This window comes from Crocodylus siamensis, chromosome 7 (genome assembly GCF_052110815.1).
Source record: "Crocodylus siamensis isolate JL-2025a chromosome 7, ASM5211081v1, whole genome shotgun sequence".
In the NCBI taxonomy this organism is placed as follows: domain Eukaryota; kingdom Metazoa; phylum Chordata; order Crocodylia; family Crocodylidae; genus Crocodylus; species Crocodylus siamensis.
Genome location: NC_143401.1, coordinates 9,884,553 through 9,905,202, shown reverse-complemented (window position 1 = coordinate 9,905,202; position 20,650 = coordinate 9,884,553). Strand labels below are relative to the sequence as shown.

The 20,650-nt window shown below is 47.3% G+C and overlaps 1 protein-coding gene across 3 annotated transcripts in view; it reads left to right on the top strand.

Moving 5' to 3' along the window:
• Positions 1-2,408: 2,408 nt before the first annotated feature.
• The window catches only part of ERLIN1 (ER lipid raft associated 1), a 38,831-nt gene continuing 20,589 nt past the window's right edge, over positions 2,409-20,650 (top strand). Inside the window, exons 1-4 of one of the 3 annotated variants that reach the window (XM_090057550.1) lie at positions 2,409-2,533; positions 11,128-11,251; positions 18,588-18,669; positions 20,323-20,369. In XM_090057550.1, coding sequence (XP_089913676.1) covers positions 11,139-11,251; positions 18,588-18,669; positions 20,323-20,369 — 242 coding nt within the window. In that variant the 5' untranslated portion in view covers positions 2,409-2,533; positions 11,128-11,138. Of the gene's footprint in view, positions 2,534-2,631; positions 2,803-11,127; positions 11,252-18,587; positions 18,670-20,322; positions 20,370-20,650 lie in introns of those variants that run through there. The other 2 variants (XM_090057551.1, XM_090057552.1) reach the window with 2 other exon arrangements.

Genomic DNA, 20,650 nt, shown 5'->3' with positions numbered 1-20,650 from the left:
TAGTGTGTTTCTCTCTCCACTACTGTCCCTAAAAACAAACACCTCATTTAGCACCTACGTGTTAAACATCAAGAAAACAAAAAGTGAAGGAAATTGTCATTCTGAGCCCACACCAGGTAACCTATGAGACACTGGGAATCCATTGCTTGGCACGTGCACTTCATGCATGCATTATGTAACTAGAACCGACTCTCCAGAATGCAAGGCAACAGAAACCAGCCGAGTACAAAAGAGCCGGCTTCATCACAAGCCAACAATCTGAACTGTAGCCCATGGGGTTTGTATTTTTTGCAACCTTTGTTTTTTCCTCCTACAATAATATGCCATATAAGTATATTTAGATGCTATTCCTTTAACTGGTGTTAAAATTATATTGTCAGTGAAGTACTTTGGAAGATATGTATCAACATTTCTAAATCTGCATGTAAGTTAATAGGAAACATGACATTAGTTTGAGTCAAGTAAGTCTTGGGAATTTGACCAATAACTGGAGCTTGTACCTGTGGCTGTTTTTCAGGAGGGGTTTGCAGGGAGTATTTGGGGATTTGTGCCTGAGCTGTACCATAATAGTTGAGGCTGAGGTGAGCTCCTGTGTTAGCATATGATCACTCCAGGTGCTCAAATATCCATGTACATACTTGTGTGTTGAAAATTGGTGGGCCTTACTGGGGCACATAGTGGAGTTTCAGGATAAGATTTGGTCATTTATTTGAGGGGGGAGGCAGAAATACAACATACAAATGAAAGGGTGAATCAGTGCATTTTAACTGTTTTGTTGCACATAAATGAGGCACAATCTACAGTTTTAATCTTCAGTGAACTAAATTTATGTTGATTGGATTTGACCTCTGCTAGTATCCACCTTGAGGGAAGCAGTATTTCCAGCTTTGTGACTGGTTGGCTGTAATTGACAGCAAAGTGGTATACTTGAGCTCCCCAGTGGAGATGCAGTTTGTCAGCAGAAGGAATTTGCTTGGTAAATATCTGCTAGAGGATGTGAATTTTTCTCAATCTTAGCTGGCAAAACTGTTGTGTAATCCTGACTTCCTACAGTCACTTGGTGGCTGAAGAGATCAGAGTAGTTTTTGAACCAGACACCTCTTAAAGGTGACAGTTGTTCATCATGTCTTAAAAGTTTCAAACAGCTCCTTTGTTGAAGAGGTCAGGGGAATAACTGAAGGTCAGGCTTATGCTAGAATTGTCTGGCATAGCCCTGCCAGACACAGGTGTATTTTTTCTATATTCCTAAGCTGGCCTAGCTACACTGCTAAATCCCCTCAAATTGTGGCTATCCTGGCAAAGAGGTGTTTCTGTTGGATTGGGGAGGTGGCATAGCTCCCTCTGGAGTAACACCTGTTGGCACACTATGGGCCCTGTAAGATGTTACAATACCCAACTCTGTCTCAATATCATGTCCCTTGGTGTTTCTCCTACTGCCTGGCTTTGACCACTGATTTTGAGCTTTCCCATATTGTGACTCTGCCTAGCCCTGCTCTTCCCTGCTGAACTCTGCAATGTGCCAGTGTCTAGGCATACACTCCAGCACTAGGCATCACTCTGGTTCACTGCCCCCAGCGGGTATGGTATGGTCTAATTCTGACTCTGCAGCCATGACCCCAGCCATATGATATTGTGGCACTGGGCTTGCCAAGCATCATAGCCCTGCCTCCAGAATTCAGCCCCCCAGTTTGAGCCCACCCTATTCTCCAACACATCACCTCCTCACCCTGACTCCTGCTACTGAGCCCCTCTATGTGACTCCAGAAATGAGACCTTCAGCACTCAAGGCCCCGGTTGTGTGCCCAAAATCCAACCTCCCAAGACAGTCCTCCTGCACCCAGATGCTCGGGTATAACGCTGTTCAGCACTGATTTCAGCAGTGATTTCACCAGGCCCCATCCTGCCCCCAACACCAAGCTTCCCCCACACCCCACAGGTTGGCTCTATCTACCCCCACGTTACATACAGCAGTACCCCCAAGGGCCTGGCTCCGTCAACACTGCTCCTCCACGCTATGACATCACAGACTGTTCCATCAGCACTGCTCCCCTCACCTGACATCACAACAGCCCAGGCCCTCCACAATCCCCACCCCCATTATGACATAAAAGCCCGGCCCATCAGCACTGCCTCTCCATGCTATGACATCACAAGGCAGCCCCGTCAGCACCGCTCCTCCATTCTATGCTGTCACAGCCAGAACCCCCCCTCATGACGTCACACCGCCCTACAGCAACAGACCCCCGACCATGTGTCACAGCCCAATCCTGGCCCAGGCGCTCCTCTCACGCCCGCGCCCGAAATTCTTTCTGTCCCCACCGCCGTCCCGTAGCTGAGCGGCGGGGCGGGGCGGGGCCTCCACCTCCCCCGCGCCGATTGGCTGTCGGGAGGCGGAAGTGGCTTGGGGGCGGGGCCCGGCCGCGGCGGTTGGGGCTGGGGCGGCGCGTGTGAGGGGCCCGTGCGGCGGCCACGTGGGGGGCGCGCGCGGCGCCTGGGCCTTCGTGCGGGCGGTGCCGGTGGCGGCGCCGAGCAGGTACCTGGGGGTGGGGCGGTCCCTGCCCCTCTCTCCCGCGCCCGCTCCCGTTCCCGGCGCACGTGGCTGCGGGCAGAGCCGACGCCCCGCGTCCGCCCGCTCGGCCTGTCCGGGCCGGGCGCCAGGCGGCCTTCGACCAGAGTCCGCTTCTGCCCTCCGAGCGCGGGGACAGCTTGCCCTGAACTGGTCTCTCGGTGCAGTCCGGTTTCTGTTGTGTTGCCTCCAGTAGGGCCGGCTGTTCCCAGAGTCGCGACACGTGCGGCTGCCGGGTGAGGCGGTTTCGCAGTTGAAGAGCTCAGGGCTTTTGGGGTAGAGGTTTGTCCTGCCGCACTTGGGACGCGCTGTGGTTTCTCCTCTTCAGCCTGTGGCCCCGCTGTCGTTGTCCCAGCCGGTTTCGCCCTAGAAGGGGCTTTTCCGCTATCAGCCTTCACAGGGTTTCTTGTGGTCTCCGGTTCGGATCTAGTATGAAAACTGCTGCCTGCTAAGGGAAAAAGTACCTGCTTCAGTTGGTACCCTAAAAAATGTTTTCTGTCTAGCTGTGTGGGGGAAAAAAAACCCAGTTTATGCCTCATATAAAGGGAAGCTTTGGCTATCTTGTTGAGACTTAGGATTGTAACAGAAAGTATGATCTGAATGCCAAGATCTTTTATAACGAGCATGAGGGAGACTGCTCGATAGCAGGGTTTTAATGAGCCTTTCTTCTGTTCGTCTTGCACGTCTGCCTCCGTTGCAAAGCATTACTTGCCTGTTTGAAATCTTGAAACCCATAATTAAACTGTTATCCAGGCTCATCCAGTTTAGATGCCAAAGTACTTAACAAATTACTAAACCCTTGATTCTTCTGTCACTTTGCCAGGGTGGAGTTTGTCCTTTATAACACTTGCGTGAGGCTGTTTGACATGCAAGTTCTCTTCTGTTCATTAGCAGTTTGTTAGTAACATCAGAGCTGGGACAAAAATATATTTTATCTCTTAAAATTCTGTTTACTTGCCACATTTTATTCAGTTTGGACCTTTTGAGCAAATCGTCATTGTTTACCCTAGAAACCTGGGAGGAGTTTCCTTTACAATTAGATTTGATAAGAAGTAGGGTAAGGGTGAAATATCAACAGAAACATTTTCAGTAATGGGCAGACTACATTAAATTGTTTTACTTGGAACATAAGCATCAAACCTAACTTGACTTTGGATGTTAGAACTACATGACATGCAGTCATGTGCCACACAGCCCGTGTACCATGCTGTGATTTCCTGGGCATAGAACATGGGTTGAACCAGACCTTAAAATGATACCAGGATCAACGCTGATCATGGCTTGAAGTCTGAGTGAGAGCTCAGGGCATTTCCAGGCAGAGACACTGGATGTTGAAATTAGAAATGGTGACTGTGGTTTCTTACTCAAGTGTGTTCATTGCAGGAGTCTGTCTTGAGTACCTGTGTGACTAGATGGTGTACCGCTGCAGTTTGAACCTGACCAGAGCCTTACTGTTGGTGAATTCATTTCTTGGCATATTGTGTTGCAGTTATATAGCTTAAAAGTCATAAATGCAGGAGTCACAATGGCTTGGCCAAAGTATAGCAAGATGAGAGACCTTCCTCGGCAGGCTTAGGTGGTGGGGGGCCTTTCCATCGCCGGAGCTTTTAATGTAGGGTCCACAAAAGATGTGGACAGGTCTGATAACTAGAGAATATGTTATGGTAGTGGGAAGTTCTTCAAAGCACTTGACTCTGCCAGCACTGCCTTCATCTAAATTTGGTCTAGATCGAGGTGGGCAAAATACGGCCTGCAGGCCATGATCCAGCCCGCAAAAGATTTTTGTCCGGCCTGCAATGGGTCCCTCAGTCCTGCGTGGCCCAGGTGCAGCCCAGCCTGTGGCACATTTAGCCACCCTCGGGCATGCAGCGGGCTGGGGCAGCTCAGTGGCTGGACTCCATTTCCTGGCACCCCTGGCAGTGGTGGCTTCTGGCCGTCTTCCTTGTACAGGGGGTCAGGATCCCTGTAGTGCCTGATCTGAACCTGCCCACCATGGTCAAGATGAACAGTGGTGGTGGTGGTGGCTGTCAGGCAGAAACTGCTGCTGGGCACCATAAAAAAAGCAGGATCTGGCAGCAGGTGGGGTCACCCCCCACTCACTACTGCCAGGGCTTTCCTCTCTGCAGCAGCCTGGAGCCTGTACTAGGGCTCTCCTCCCCACCAGTGCCACCAGCATTGCCTCCAGGCTGCCCTTCTACCCCAGAAAGGGGCTGGAGCTCCTGCCTGGCTTCAGCTCTGGCAGCTCAGGCACAGAGGCAGCAGTGGCCAGGCAGAAGCAGCTGCTGGGCATTTGGGGAAAAAACAAGATCTTGTGGCAGGCATGGCCACATTCCCCTTGCTGTTGCTGGGGTCCTTCTTGCTGCAGCTGCCTGGAGCCTGTGCAGGGGCTCTCCTCCCAGCTGCTGCCTCTGCCCCCCACCCTCCGTGCCTGTGGCAGGGAGGAACTGCATGGCATCCCCAGCACAAGCTCTGGGCAGCCACAACAAGAAGGGCCCCAGCAGTGGCAAAGTGGGGTGGTTATACCAGCTGTCAGGTTCTGCTTTTTCCCAGTGCCCAGAAGCAGCTTCTGCATGGCTGCTGTCACCTCTGCATCCAGGCCACCAATGCTGAAGCCAGGCAGCAGCTCCAGCCCCTCCCTGGGGCAAAAGTGTGGCCCAGAGATGGTGTTGACAGTGGGTGCCCTGGCTGAGCTGCCCCTGCTGAAGTTGCTGCCCTCTTGCTAGGGATGTAAATATCATTTTTTAAAAATTAACCTCCTCTAATTATATTGATTAACTGATAGCACAGCAGCATAGTCACAGCTGGTGCTGGCAGTCACTCCTGGCTCTCTGAGCCCTTTAACAGGGGGAAAGGTGGGGAAAGAGGCACTGGCAAACCCAGACAGACAACTGAGCCCACCTGAAGCTGTGCTGGGAGGGAGGGAGCACCTGTGAACAAGCAGTTGATTGCTTAATTGATGAGTCATTATCATTAGGCTGCTTCTGTTTCCCTTTTAGGCTAGGGGTACTAATTCCTCTTCCCTGCCTGCCCTCCCTGCTGCCTTCTGATTCCTGCTGGGGCACAGTGGGGCTTTCCTTCCCTCTTCCCTGCCAGACTGCACCTGTCCCAAGCTAAAGGAATAACCTAAGCTAACTGGTTATCACCACACTTATCCGTTAAACAGTGAATTGCTTCTTGGGGCATTGTTTTGGTTAAAACATTAATTGTTTATCCTTCATGCCCACACCCATGCCAGCTCCCTGCCCTTCTGCAGCCCCATCCCACACAGGGAGTTTTTTTGTTTGTTTGGGGGGGGGGTGCTGACTGCTCAACGACAGCTCTGCAAAACCTCCTGTGGTCCAAGGGCCCAAATAATTGTCAACCCTTGGTCTAGATTCATCATCTGCTCTTCATCCAGACACCTATATTTCCTCCAGTATGGTTCCTAGTATTTATAGCAGGCTTTATAAAGCTTATGATTTTGCTGAGTAAATATAATGGACAGTGAAACAGGCTGGTATTAGCAAGGAAGCCTGTAGGAACACTGAATTGGCATGAAATTGTCAGTGTACATAACAAAGTATAAGCCAGGCATGTTAAGGATACAGCCTGCTGAGCCTTTTCATCCACTCCATGGGGCTTCTAGGGTGGCTGGGAATTCAGAGGTGGGGTGAATGGGGGCAGGGCCTGCCAGCAAATGCCCAGCTACAAAGTCCTGCTGGGGGGGAAACGTTGGCAGCAAGGGTGCAAGCGATGGCTGCGTTAACCCAGATACTGCCACTTATACCACTGCCGGGTCTAGATTCAACTCACGGAGAGCTCCACGGTCTGGATCCAGGCTGGGGGCCCTGGTGACATTGGTACTGGCATGAGCAGTGATTTTATCATTGAGATCCAGGGAATAGCAAATAGGTAGCATTATTTGTCCTTTATAAATGGCACTGTCTCTGTGACAGAATAGTTGCATTTCATGACAATTGATATTAGAGGCCTGGGGGAGATCCAGTAGCTGCAGTATGGTTATGTGCTGGCACCCAAAGATAAGCTATCACCAGTGAACTATGATCAACAGCCTTTTTGAGAGAGATCCATGCTGTTGGTGGTACAGGAAACAATACCTACTTTGAAGATGAGGTTGGGTGTCAAGTGTTGGTTTGAGAGTTTGTTGCATAATATGATAGACAAGGTTCTTTGGGTAAATGTGATATCTTTTATTAGACCAACTAAATATTTGGAAAAATTGTTCTTTGCAAGCTTTCAGGCACCAACACCCTTCAGGCATAAGGAGAGTCTGCTGGTGTGTGTTCTGGATGGAATAGAAGCCAGCATGCAAAATGCAGGTCTGTGAACATGCAGATGTGTGGCAGTGAGGATCAGGGGCCATGGGAGATGAAAGGCCTGGGGTTATCAGGCAGGTTATAATGTGCCATATAATGGTTATAATGTGCCATAAATCCTATGTCTATATTTAGTCCATGATTTTTTGTATCTCAGATTTATGAAGTGACATTCATAGGCTTGTCTGTGAAAGGTATTTTGTAAATTCCATTTGAGGCTTAGAACTGAGAGATCAAAGAGAGAGTGGTTATCTTGTAAGAAGTATGCACCCACAGGTAATTGGGGTTTTTTTGTCTTTGATTGATTTTTGGTATGCATTCATTCTGGTATGTGATTTGGTAAGCAGTTGTTGTTTGGTTTCTCTTATATATTTTCCTGGTGATGGTTTTGTTGTGGGGTATATTAATTGTGGGGGTGGTGGAGATGTTTTGGCAGGTTTTATGTTTCTTGTCATGGCATGGTCTGGATCCATTTGGTGTGTTATGGGCCGTGATGAGATTGGTGAGGTTTGGTGCTTGCTTAAAGGCTAGGATGGGTGGTTCTGGGAAGATCCCTTTAAGAACTGACTTTTCCTTCCCTAGAGAGGTGTTGGCTCTTGTACACTAGGGGTTCTGAGTGCTCTCTGAGTCCTGCAAGCCACCACTAGTGTGGTGCTTGGGGCTCATCGGGAGCTGACCCACCTGCTTTCTCCCTCTCCGCTACTCTTCCCCTCTTTGGGAACCCTAGGAGGCTTTGAACTCCCAGGGGCTAACCAGTCATCTTTATCAGCTGTGCCTTCCTGCAGCTGGCTATAGCTTCCCCCCCCCCCCCCCCCCCCCCCCCCTTCAGTTTGCTACAGTGTTTCACTGCACAGAGGATTGGTGCCCTGCTCAATTAAACTTGAAAAATATTTTGAGGTTTTTAATGTAAGGTTTTTTTCAGGCTGGAAAGTGATCATAATCCATTTAGTGTGCTTTTTGTGTAGCATAAGGTATCTAACACACCAGCTTAACCATTGGGCATACTTTAGAAGGATACCCAATTTTTGTTGTTCTCCTAGAAACGGACTCCAGAACAACCCTTGGTAACCTGTTCAAATGATTGATTATTCTCCTGGTTAAGAATGTGCCTTATTTCCAGTTTTACTGATTTTTATCTTTCAGCGTTTGGTTCTTGTTCTGCTTTTGTGTGCTTGGGTAAATAGCCATCTGCTATCAGATACCATCTCTTTGTAAATGACCACATAATAATCTCTTTGGTGAGATAAACAAATTGAGCTCCTTAAGAAGCAGGTTTTCCAGATTTCAAATTGTTCTTGTAGGTATGGACCCATGAGAAACCTGTTGTGGGGACAGGATGACTTCATAGTGCCTCACCTACTCTGGAAACTGTAGGCATGTCCTTACCTTGTAATGAATGGATGCTAAATTGCTATAGGGATAAAAGATGCTCCAGTTTAGTTTCTCTTACAAGGAGGGCAGGGCAGACCCCCAGGTAGCTACTGTGAAGCAGCTCTTTAGAGCCCTGGCCCTTTACCTATGTATCCATTGCTTGTGACTCTTCTCAACCCTCCTAGAAATTTCTGCACCAGAACTGGACAGAGTATTCCAGGAATTATCTTGCCAGTGCTGGCTGTACAAGCTTTAACGCCTATTTATTCCTGCTTCCAGTTCTCTTGTTCATATTATAGCCAGTGATCGTGTTCACCTGCTTAGTCTCCACTCTGTACTGTCAGCTCACGTTCAGTTAGTCTGGTAGTGCAACCACTATCACCACTTCAGAGTACCTGCTTTGCAGAATGAAGTCCCTTATCCTGTTCATGTGACCTACGTTCCCTGTTGTTAGATATGATTTTATTATTATATCTTCTGGTGCATGACACAGTTTTAGATTTCCTTTTGAGTGGGAAATATGCCATGTTTTATACACCAAGGCTATATAAGAAAGCAGATTGTTAGAATAACTAACAAAAGCTGACCAATATGCAGTCAAGTTTATGTTAAACACCTTTCTGCTACAGTTTTCTCCTCTTTTGGGGCAGACTTCTTATGCACAGGTGCATTTTATACATTGGGAAACAGTCCAGTATAAATGCACCTTTTTCTTTTAGGCAGGCAGAGTTCTTTGAGTAGATGGTTTTAGTTCTATTAGACTTACTGAATAGTTGGAAAAAAGTTTTTGGCAAGCTTTCGAGCTCAGTCAGCCTTCTTCAGGCATAGGAAGTCTGTGCTGTTCTGAGACTCCAAGGAAAGTTTTGGTTTTTGTAGTTTTTTGTTTTGTTTTTTTTAATTATTCACTATTTGTCACCCAGACAGTATTTTCTGTTGCATAGTTCATCAGCAGTTATTTCTTCCGTCTGTTTATACCACTGATGAAGGGAATGAGTAATGTTAGGCCAAGAATTGATCTCTGTGGAACTTGAGTGGCAATGCATACCGCCCCAGCATTTTCGCTGACCGGCATTCTTGCATAGTGGCTTCTGACTTTTTTTTCCATCCAAGAGAACACAGAAGCTTGCAAAGAAGAATTTTTCCAGCTGTTTCAGTTGGTTTAATAAAAGGTACCAGATTTACCCAGAGAACCTTTTCTGCCTATATCCTTAGACCAACATGGCTATACCCTATACCTACTCATTAAGTATTTCTTTTTGAGATATGTCAGTTAATCAGCTTTAAATCCATATAATGCTGCCATTGATTTTTGTCTAGCACTAATTTTTTAAAATCAGAATGATCAGCAATACTAAGTCAGATATCTTCAGAAACCAGTGCATTATGTTCACAGTTCCTTTTATCAGTCAGACTTGTAAAATCACTAATGAGCTCTATATCAAGTTAAACTTAACAAGACTGGCATTGATTACATTTCCCTCCTTGCATTCTTTATGGCTAATGCCTGTTCAGCCATTCCAGGGCTTTGTCCATGGTTGAAGTCAAGATACCTTGGTTGTAATTCCCATTTTATCCCAATTTACCCTGAATAATTGACACGCCAGTAGCTTTCTCACTGGCCTCTGAAACTTCCGCTGTATTCCAAGATTATTAAATGCCATTGTCAATGTTCTGTTATTGTAATGAGAGTGAGAATGGCAGAAAAAGGAGGACAGGCAGGAGAGAGCTGAGTTGGCGCTGGCTGGGTTGTTGCTGTGCATGCTGCTGGTGTTATGTGGGTGACCAGCCGGTGTGTGGGTTCATAGGTGGGTTGATTTTTTTTTTTTTTTTTTTTTTTTTAAATAAAAATCACAGTCTTCGTAATGAGCTTAGAAAATCAAGACCAAACCTTGCAGAAAAGAGAGGTAGGCAATTGGTGCCAGTTGCCTTTTTAAGACGGGTTAATTTCAGGTTGTCAAGGAAAATGGGAAGGAGCTCTTGGATAAGAACAGGGAATTGCTCTTTCCTCATCATAAGTGGCAGTGTGAGCTGTGCAACAGCATGGACTGCCCTGCCTTTGAAATAGGAGTGCCATCATAATGGGACGCACAGGTGGGAGGCTGTGGTCCCCCTCTGTTTTCTGCTCAGAGATGAGAACAGCAGTTTCTCCATTGTTTGCCCTCAGCTCCATGCTGAAGAGAAAAAATAAAATAGATGTTTTGGCTGGATGGAGGGAGAAGCATCCCCAAAAACTTTCATTCCTCCTCTTTCCCATCATCTAGAAATTGAGCAGAGAGGAAGCAGCAACAGATTAGCTCTCTTGCCCTTTGGAACGGTGCATTTCCTCCGCTGGATGGGAAGGAAGTCTCCCAGTCGGTTTGTGACTGCAGCATGCCAGCTGCTCCTGAGTTGTAGATGGAGTAAGCTAGGACTTGGAGGATCTTTAGATAAGTCTTGCTAAAGAAGTTTGTGCTTTCCACTAGAGATTGTTGCTTTACAGTGAGTTGTTGTAAAATAGTTCTCAAATTGGGCTAGACTCAGGTTGCTGGCTCCTTTTCTTTTGTTTTCCACTGAAATCACTTTAAATGAAGCTTAAAATATGTGTGCCACTCCTAATATTGTACTGTTGTACTATGTGAGCAGTGCTGTAGCTGGAACAAGGTTGCCATATGTCTGTGAGTAGGCAGGATGATGGGCAGCGTGATCAAGAATGGGGAGACGATCTGTTTGTCAGGTTTAGGTCCAGACTATGAGAAGGCTTGGGAGCCTGTGCTCATGAAAATAATTCATAGGCAAGAAAAGGTGGGGTATCCTGGTCATCGGGTGACCATAACATTGATGGATGTGTATGGTAGTGGCCCACTGAGTGTTACAGTGACTGTTTTGTTCCCACAGATGATGTGAAGATGACCATGGCCCAGGCTGGGGCAGTAGTTGCAACTGCAACAGGAGTTCTGCTGTTTCTCCTCTATGCCTCCATTCACAAAGTCGAGGAGGGCCACTTGGCTGTGTATTACAGGTACTGTTCCTAGTAAGCATGTCCAAGCCTCTTGCCAGTAAACAGTGTTCTTCTGGGTTTAACCAGAAAATGCAGTACACTTCCTCAAAGGAAAGCTTTGGGTAGGTGATTGTCCAGGTCCACGTTCCATGCCTGGGCCCTGTCTCAGGACAGGCAGGTCTTCTATTACCAATACATAAATGATAAAATTGGCCTAAAATCATAAGCTTTTTCTTAAAAAATCTTCATTTCTGCTGTCTTTTTTTTTTTTCTTTTTTGTATGCCCTTTCCTACCCTAGCATGCAAGATGAGTGTAGGATAAAAGTACAATTGTAAATGCATGCAGAGTATGCACACGAACATGGCCTTTGAACTCCTGCATACATACTCTGGAGTTCCTCACCATCAGCCTGTCCTGCAGTCTTGAGCACCTGGCCCTAACCCTATCTTGCCTCCTTCCCACCCAAACTATTAGAAATACCTTTTTCCTAGTAGATCTGTGGATTATTATTCTTATTTCCAGCTGCTAAGTGCCTAAAAGTAAACATGCTTTACTGTTCCATTCTTCCACATAAGCAGTCGCTCTGGTTACCATGGAGAAGTTATACAAATGTGGTTGAGAGGAGTATTCTCCTGCCAGCAATCTCCAGAAGGTGTGTGTGTCTCCATGAAAATAATTTGGAGCCTCTGATCTAGTCAGCATTTAATGTAGTAAATCATAATAGTGTAACTGTTAAAGTCCCTTCCAGGCCAGCATGCAGAAGTACAATTTCTACCACTGTGAAGCTTGCCACGATGTTCACCCTGCAGGCTTGGATTCTCACTTGAATGAGAACAGAAGTCATATCTATGAACTGCACCTGCACCAGAGAAACACAAAATGCAGAATCTGGGTTCTTCTGCCCTGGGATTCTTCCATTTACATTAAATAAATCACAGCAATGATAACTGTTAAACAATCTGGGGTATTTTTCAGGTCACTCAGCACAGTGGTATATTCACCATTACTTCAGAGTTTTAAAGTCAGACTGGCTTACTTTAATTAACAAATGCATAATTAAATAAAACCAAGAAAAGTGTTGTGTTCTACTGCACGTCTTTTATGTGTCATGGTGTTCTCTTGTTCTCAAAAAGTCTATGGCAAAGGTCTGCTCAAGTTGAATGACCAGGGCATGCTAGTTTCTATAGCCAGGGGTATATAATGGAGAGAGGCAGCTAGCATCCTGTCTAGCCGTGTTTGACTGCCATCCTGAATGAGCAGGTATCCACTTTCAGGTGTGTCTGCTAAGGGCAGCCTTTGGCATGAATCTAGAGAGCGGGGATGGTACTTGCACCTTTGCACTTTAACTGCTCCACCATCACACTCTGACTCCCCTGTGTAGTCAGGCTTAACTCCCTTAATTTTCTTACCTACAGAATCCACCAAGGCAAATCAGCTGGCCTGCACTATGCAGGAGGCCAGACCAGAGTAGGTAACTGTTTCTTCTGACCTTAATATCTATGAAAGACCATCTTGGTCTTGATTCAGCTTTATCACATGCTTTGCACAATGTACAAAATGCAGTTGCATTAGAAAGGTTTATCAGACCGTTATTTTGCAGACCTCCAAAATGCGGGGGTTACATATGACCGCTCCCTAATGGCATGTGAAACTTATTGCAGGACTTATATCTGAGGGATTCTGCTGCAGGTTCTTGAAGTTTTCTGTGTTACAAACTTTCTCAGATGTTCTTAATTTTATTTAAATTTAAGCAATAACCTTGTCAAATTAGATGCATTGAAGCTTGTTGAAGTTTCTTCCTTTGAAATGAGAAGCATTTTTTTTTTCCAGTGGGGAATAAAACCCTTTTGCTGAGTGCCCAACTCTCCCAGCTTTTAAAACTGACTGTTCTAAAAGAAGCTTCTTTGTAGTCCTAATAGTATAAGTTGCCATCACCAGCTTCTGTGACCCTGAAGATTGCAGTTCTCTCTGCTTCTGTTGTGTCAGCCCTTGCACTCCTTCATCTTGTTATACTGGAGTCAATGTCAGTCTCTCAGTTAACTTCATCTGTGGCCTGAATGTTTTGGTGCATACATTTTCTCATCTGAAAGAAGCTGCTATTCTTGAATGTGTTCTAGGACCTTGTTCCTGGCTATGGGCAAGAGACTAACCATTAGATTTGCACAGAAGAGGCACTTAGGCAGACATTTGGAGGGGGGTTGGTATTTGAAGGTAGTGCACACATCTGCCACCAGCTGGATGCATCTTTTAGTAAGCAATATCTGCTCCACCAAGGGGTAGTTTCCTGTGAAGACCTGGCACAGCTTGCTCTGTATGTCTGGGTGTTGGAGCAATATACTAGAGGCCTTTCAGAGAGTTAGCCATTGCAGCCACACCAGGATGCCAGCATCTCTGTTCTGTACGAGGCTTGTAAACTGGTTATCACTGGGTGACGAGGCAAGGACAGAACTCATCCGATTCAAAGCCTTGGAGAACCGGGGGTTTCAGTAAGCCTGACTGAATGTTTGCTGCATCAAGACTCAGTCAGCAATAATAGCTATTTCCAAGGCCTCAGCACACAGTGTATCTTGAGGCTGTTTTATTGATTTGAGGTCTGTAGCGATCCATGGTTCCGGGTGGGATCCACGTTTGCTGAATATCTGATCATGCCTCCATAGTTGAAAGTCTGGAGGAAGATCCCACAAGATCACCACCTTTTTAAAGACTGTTTTTTTGTGGTGGTGTCAGCCTAGAGGGTGAGAAAGCCCTTGGCATTCAAATTAAAGGGGGAAAAAAGCAGTAGAAAACTGTAGCAGGGCTCTTACAAGAAAGTGGTGCTTGTCTCTTTGCAGTCTAGCCCAGGCTGCCCAGGCTACCCTGCCTCTCACTGAATCCAGGATACTGCCCAAGCAGAGAATGGGAAAGGAGGATGACTGCATTGCTTGGGTGGTTGTAGACCACCACTGAAATGTCTAGCTAGAACAGCTGAGTTTAGGCATTTGTAAAGACCCAGTGAAGGGCCAGGTGTCTTTAAGCACTAAGGGAGTCCCAGGGATGGGGAATGAATTGGGAGATGATTGAGAGGTGTCCATCACAATGGGGAATGAGGAGTTAGAGATTTTTAAGATACCCTTTGTCCAATCATTGAGATCACCCTGGGATAAAAGAGCGAAACTCTGAGAGGGCCTGAGACCCCTGAATGTGAGGCAGATGTAGTGATAAGATGGTGTGCATTATGGAGCCATCCATGTGTTGACTTACAGTTTTATATCTGTCTCTTTGGTGACAGAGAAGGCTGTCTTCAGCTGTACCAGTGTCTGGGATCCATTCATGATATGAACTGGTTGGTTCAGGCTACGTACAGCTAAACATGGTGATGCATATCCACAAGATTGGACCAAGACAAGATAGTCTCGTTTCCACAGCTCTGTTAATTGTTCTCCTAGACCAGTGATTCTTAATCAGGGTGTCATGGCACTTTGGAGTACCCTGAGATCTTTTCAAGCGTGCCGCACAATGTTACTACTGTTACGTGCGCAGACATGATTCTCAAGATAAACTCAGATTTCAGCTAAGAAACTAGTGCTAAAATCTTTCTGCCCTGTTGTGGTCTTTCTGAGTTCTTTGCTATACAAGCATTGCTCTATTATTTTTCTGTAGTCAAAACATGAGTGAAAAGTAAGAGCTGGCATTTTCCAAGGGGTGTCTTGAGTCTTAAAAAGGTTGAGAACCACTGTCCTAAACCCTTGGCTTCTTTCAGATGACCAGAAATAGCAGTCAGCAGGAGCATGTCATTCTGTCTGTGCTTGGCTAGAAGGCTGCAACTTGTCCTACCAATTGCAGGAGCTCCCTACCATGAGCTGTGTTCCTGTTGTTATGGGAGTACAGATTATCTATATGGGACTGCACTTACATAGCTTTCAGAGTCTAGCTAATGCAAGCGCTGGCATTACCTAACATTTCCTCTTCCTTTGCACTCTTGTGCCAAAGTCAGCTTGATGCATTTTTTTTCCACCCACTCCTTGGAGACCAAGGTCTTGCACTGTGCTCATGGCAAAGGGGAGCAAACTTGAAAGCCTGCAGTCCTTGTGATATTCTGTGCTTATATGTGAGCTTCGATGTAATTGTAAATGCATCTTGGGAAGTTGGTTGGACACCATGAAAACTGGAAGAAATATGTGAAGCAAGAGTGTTAAATGTGGTATGCTCTGGAATACGGAGCATATTTCACCTTTTGTTAGAGGAGCACTTAAGTATTAAAATTACCCCCTGGGGGCAGCTCTCAGTAACCATGTGAAACTGCAGTTCTGGGTAATGATACAATTTCTTTGGGATTTCTTTCTGGAACGTATACAGTTTTAATAATTAAAGCAATTAATACATCTTTAGCTTTAGGAGCTAACTTCTGTTGCTGGTGGGTCTTTCCCAGAAAATAGATCACTGTGTTTGGTGTCCTACCCAAATTCTTTATAGTGTTCTGGCAATAAAAAACGCGAACTGTGCATTCCCTTAAGCCTCTCCTGCTCTTGGCCTGCACATTATGGTGTGCGTTCGTCAGGAAAAGGCCAGCTTCATGGCCTTAAGTCAGCTGTGAAACAGAAATGGAGTGAAGCCCAGATTTCTGTAAGCGCATCTTCCCTCCCTTTCCAGCAACCAGGCTCCCACCTTTTCCCGGTCAACCTCTGAACTCTCATTCGTGACAGTAGTTTCTGTGCTGCTGCAGAATGATGTGTACAGGGAGTTGGCAAGCAAACACCAGCCCCCACCAGGCCAGGCAGCAATAGCAGCACTGGTCCCTGCTCTTGTCTGGCTCTGATCTGGTTCCAGTCCCGGTCCTGGCCCTGTGGGTTTGTAGTTTCATAGTTTAGTAGGGTCGGAAGGGACCTGAGCAGATCATCAAGTCCAACCTCCTGCCATGGCAGGAAAGAGTACTGGGGTCAAATGACCCCAGCAAGGTGTTCATCTAGCCTCCTCTTAAAGACCCCCAGGGTAAGAGCCAGCACCGCTTCTCTTGGAAGTTGGTTCCAGATCCTAGCCGCCCTGACCGTGAAGTCGCGCCTCCTGATATCTAGCCTGAATCTACCCTCTGCCAGCTTGTGACCGTTATTCCTGGTGACTCCTGGTGGTGCTCGGGGGAACAGAGACTCCCCCAGTGCCTGCTGGTCCCCTCTGCCTAGTTTGTAACAGACCACTAGATCCCCCGTCTCAGCCTTCTCTTCTGGAGGCTGAACAGGTTCAGGTCCCATAGCCTCTCCTCATAGGGCCTGCCCTGCTGTCCCCTGACCATGCGAGTGGCCTCCTCTGGACCCTCTCCATGTTGTCCACATCCCTCTTGAAATGCGGTGCCCAGAACTGGACACAGTACTCCAGCTGCGGCCTGACCAGTGCCGCATAGAGGGGGAGGATCACCTCCTTGGACCTGCTCGAGATGCATCTGTGGATGCACGCCAAGGTGCGGTTGGCCTTCTTGACTGTGCCCCCACACTGCCTGCCCATGTTCATCTTGGCATCAGTGATGACTCCAAGATCCTTTTCTGCCTCTGGACTGATGAGAAGGGAGTTCCCCAGCCTGCAGGTATGGTGCTGGTTCTTCCTCCCCAGGTGCATCACCTTGCACTTGTCAGTGTTGAATCCCATCCTATTCTCATCCGCCCACCCCTGTAACCTGTCTAGGTCTGATTGCAGCCTATTCCTCCCTTCTAGCGTGCCCACATCCCCCCCACATCTTAGTGTCATCAGCAAATTTGAACAGGGTGCTTTTTACCCCCTCATCCAAGTTGCTGATGAAGATGTTGAACAGTGCAGGCCCGAGGACCGAGCCCTGGGGGACCCCAGTGCCTGCATCCCTCCAGGTCAAAAATGACCCATCCACTACCACTCTCTGGGTGCGGCCCTCCAGCCAGTTGGCAGCCTATTTGACTGTGTAGGTGTTGACACCACAACCCCCCAGTTTTTTAATGAGAACGGGGTGAGAGACAGTGTCGAAGGCCTTCCTGGTTGGTGTCAGGGTCAGAGCTGCTGCAGCTGCAACCACTACTGCCTAGCTGGGCAAGTGCCAGAACCACCATGAGCTCTGGCCTGGGCTGGAGAGGAGCTGGAGCTGTGGCTGAGGGTAAGTGGCAATGGGGTGCAGGTACAAGTAAGGCAAGAGGCAGGGGGAGGGCAAGTGACAAGGGCCAGGTACTGGGGGATGCAAACGCAGCGGGTCAGGCAATGGGGGCAGCAAGTGGTTTGTGGGATCAAGGGATCGGAAAGCAAGAGGCAGGTATCAGGCCACTGGTCCACTTGCTGCAGCTGGCCCTATTGCAGCAAGGGAAGGGACAAATGTTACATGACCCTCCAACAACTAGATTCTAGACATGGAAAATGATTTAAAAAATTATAAATTTTCCATGTCCAGAATCTAACTATTGGGGGTGGGGTATAATCTTAAATTCCAAGTTGTTTTGGATTCAGGTAAATATGGTATCTGTGCCTGCATAGTTGCTATACTGTAAGTATCTGTTTAATTGCTTAAGTTTGGATATGAAAGGGCCTGTCCACAATGTCAATATCTCATAGCAAAGCCCGTGGGGTACAGGAAATAGGGACTTTAGGTCATGGTTTTTGGATTTGAGTTTAATATGCAATATTCTGTTAGACAAGGCCATATTAATTTGTATTTAATTAATTTGTCTGAAAAGTTGTTAAAGAGGAACTTACAATATAACAAGATGTTAATGTCGAAGGAAGAAGAAGCTTTTTTTAGGATGCTTGTAAGCAGCAAGTTAGTGTGTAACAGTATTTTCTAGTACAGTGTACTAAAAGGAAGTTTATTTTTAAATTCTAGCCTAGGCAATACTGTCAATCTGCAAGATTGTGCTAAAAGATGAGGCTTAGCAGGAGTGCTCACTTAGTCTAAATAAAATCTGCATATTTTGCATGTTGCTCATGTGAACTAGATAAGCTGTATATAGCAGTTAGAATATTATGGTGTACCAGTTATTTTACAAAAGAGCAGAGCAGATCAGACCAGACATGCTGAAAACCCTTTCGCATTTAATCTGTACTGAATAGCTTGCTCTTTAATGCAGTGACCAGTAAGGTTGTAAGTCTTTCCTTAACAACTCCTTTCCAGACACTGTATTAATGCAGCCTTGTCTAATTTTAACTTGGCTTGGGTGGTAATTCAACAGGCAAGCAAAATATCATTTTCTTCCAGTTGCCAGGCTGTGGGAGGGCATGCAGATGCTTCTGTGATTACTGGCTTTTACAGGGCTACGGTCATGTCTGTCCCTGACTTTGAACATGTGGAGCGCATTTACCAAGTATTCAGATCAGTCAGTGATCTTAGTTTTTCAGCCACTTAAGAACTGCCCCATTTCTCTCTCTTTACAGGGGTGGTGCGTTATTAACCAACCCAAGTGGACCAGGCTACCACATCATGCTCCCATTCATTACCACGTTCAAATCAGTACAGGTTAGTATCTCCTAACCTTGAAGCAGGCTAGGTGTGTGGTAGGTGTGAGTGTTAGATATGATGGCAGAGCTACAGTGTTGCCCAGATCAAAGGATTTTGGTCAGCTGTTAGCATCACACAAGCACAATAGATCAAGTGGCAACCCCCTGCTCCCCTCCCTTAATTATCTGAGGCAGCCCTTGGTGTGCAGCATGAACTGTGGGGCTGGAGTACACGGATTCATCCTGCTGACTCCAACGCACGTCAAGTCTTATGCTGTCTGCAGTTTGGTGTTAGCCATTGTGGCTGTGCTCTGTGTCTGGTTATGTGTTATCTGCCTTGAAGTTGATGGAGCATTGCTGCAGGGAATTTGAAAGGGGATGAATGAACCAGTCTTTTGCTGTGGCAGAAGCTTTGATAGCTTCCTTAGAACATCTGCCATGCAAGCCCCATGCAGTGCGAATGGAGGTGAGCTCCTTGGTGCGCCTCTGCTGTGCGCTTCCTGCTGGCAGAGATGACAACTTCTCCCCGCCACGTGGCCGAGCAGGGCTGAGCATGGGGGGTGGGAGCAGATGTAGATGCAGGCTCAGGGCTCCCAAGCCCCAGGAACCGTGTGCTGGCCAGGCCACCATGGTGAGGTGCATCTGCTGCCTCCCTGTGCACAAACCTGGGGGTTGCATACCTCCATACACCCTCTCCCTGGGAGTGTGTACAGCAGTAGACAGCTGGGCCTTCTTCCCCACCCTTGGACGAGCTGAGCTGTCTGTGGTCCTGTCCTGCTCCCCATCTGAGTCCCAGGCCCCATTCACTGCCCTGGCTGGACAGTACCCTGAGTCCCAGCACCTACCCCACTCCCTCCCGCACCTTGGGGGCCTCAATCTGCCCCTGCCCCCTGAATAGACTTACCTGTCTCTGCCACTGCCTGGGGCTGTATTCCTGACCATGTGCAAGTATGCACCCCTTGCATCCCACTCCCTGCAGCCCCTTGCAGGCTGGAACACTGCCAGCCTTCAAGGGGCAACCTGCCATTTCCCACGTTTTTTTTCCATAAAACCCAGATCTCTGCACAATACTGGGAATCCAGGACAAATACTGTCCCAGAGTCATGCAGCCCAGGACTGGGAGTTAATGTTTCTGTTTCGGAACTGTCCTACCCAAGTAGGGACAGGTGATCACCCTGCCCTCTTCCTGAGTGGGGGCAGGGCTCCTGGACCCCAAGTACTCGGTGCCTGTGCCCCCCCGCCCCCATTGTTTGAAGGTGCTTCCTGGCAAGGGGTCTGAGTTCTCAGCAGTCTAGGTTCTGCTCAAGGGAACTGCAGTCCCTTCAGTTGTGAAGGGAGTGAGAGTCCGGGGAGGAGAGAATGGAGTTTTCCCTACCACCATATTCTTCCCAAACAACTGCAGAGTGGGGATTGGGAAGAAGTTTCTGCCCCTCTGCCCGCAACTGTCAGCAACCGACAGAGGGACTGAGGGTTGCTTCTCCTAAGGTCCCAGTGTCGTGTTCCCCTCCACCCCCCCCCCCACCCCCGTTACTTCAGTAGCCATTAGAGGATGGGCTCGGGGTTTCTTGCAAGAGAGATTCCCTGAACTTGGCTGGAGGGTCCATTTAGCATTTGCACTTGACTGTTGAGGTTTCAGTACATACGTGAGCCCTGACCGTGTCTCTTATTCCAGACTACATTGCAAACTGATGAAGTGAAAAATGTGCCTTGTGGGACAAGGTATGTTGTTTTATATACGTGTTTTTTCTGGCATTGGCAAGCAGATGTGATCTGATTTTTTTTTTTCCTCAGCTAGCTCATTCTTTAGGGCGCACAGGCCCAGGACCTGGGGATTACAGGCGGATATGTCTGCGAGTAGCTTTGAGAGTGTGAATGAGTGTGTATAAATCCTGGGTGGAGTGTGTGTTCAGAAAAGTAGATGTGGGTGGAAGGAAATGGGAGAATACACCAGGTTGCTCTTGTATTGTTCCCTGCAGCTGCCAGAGCTGATATTTGGAGGG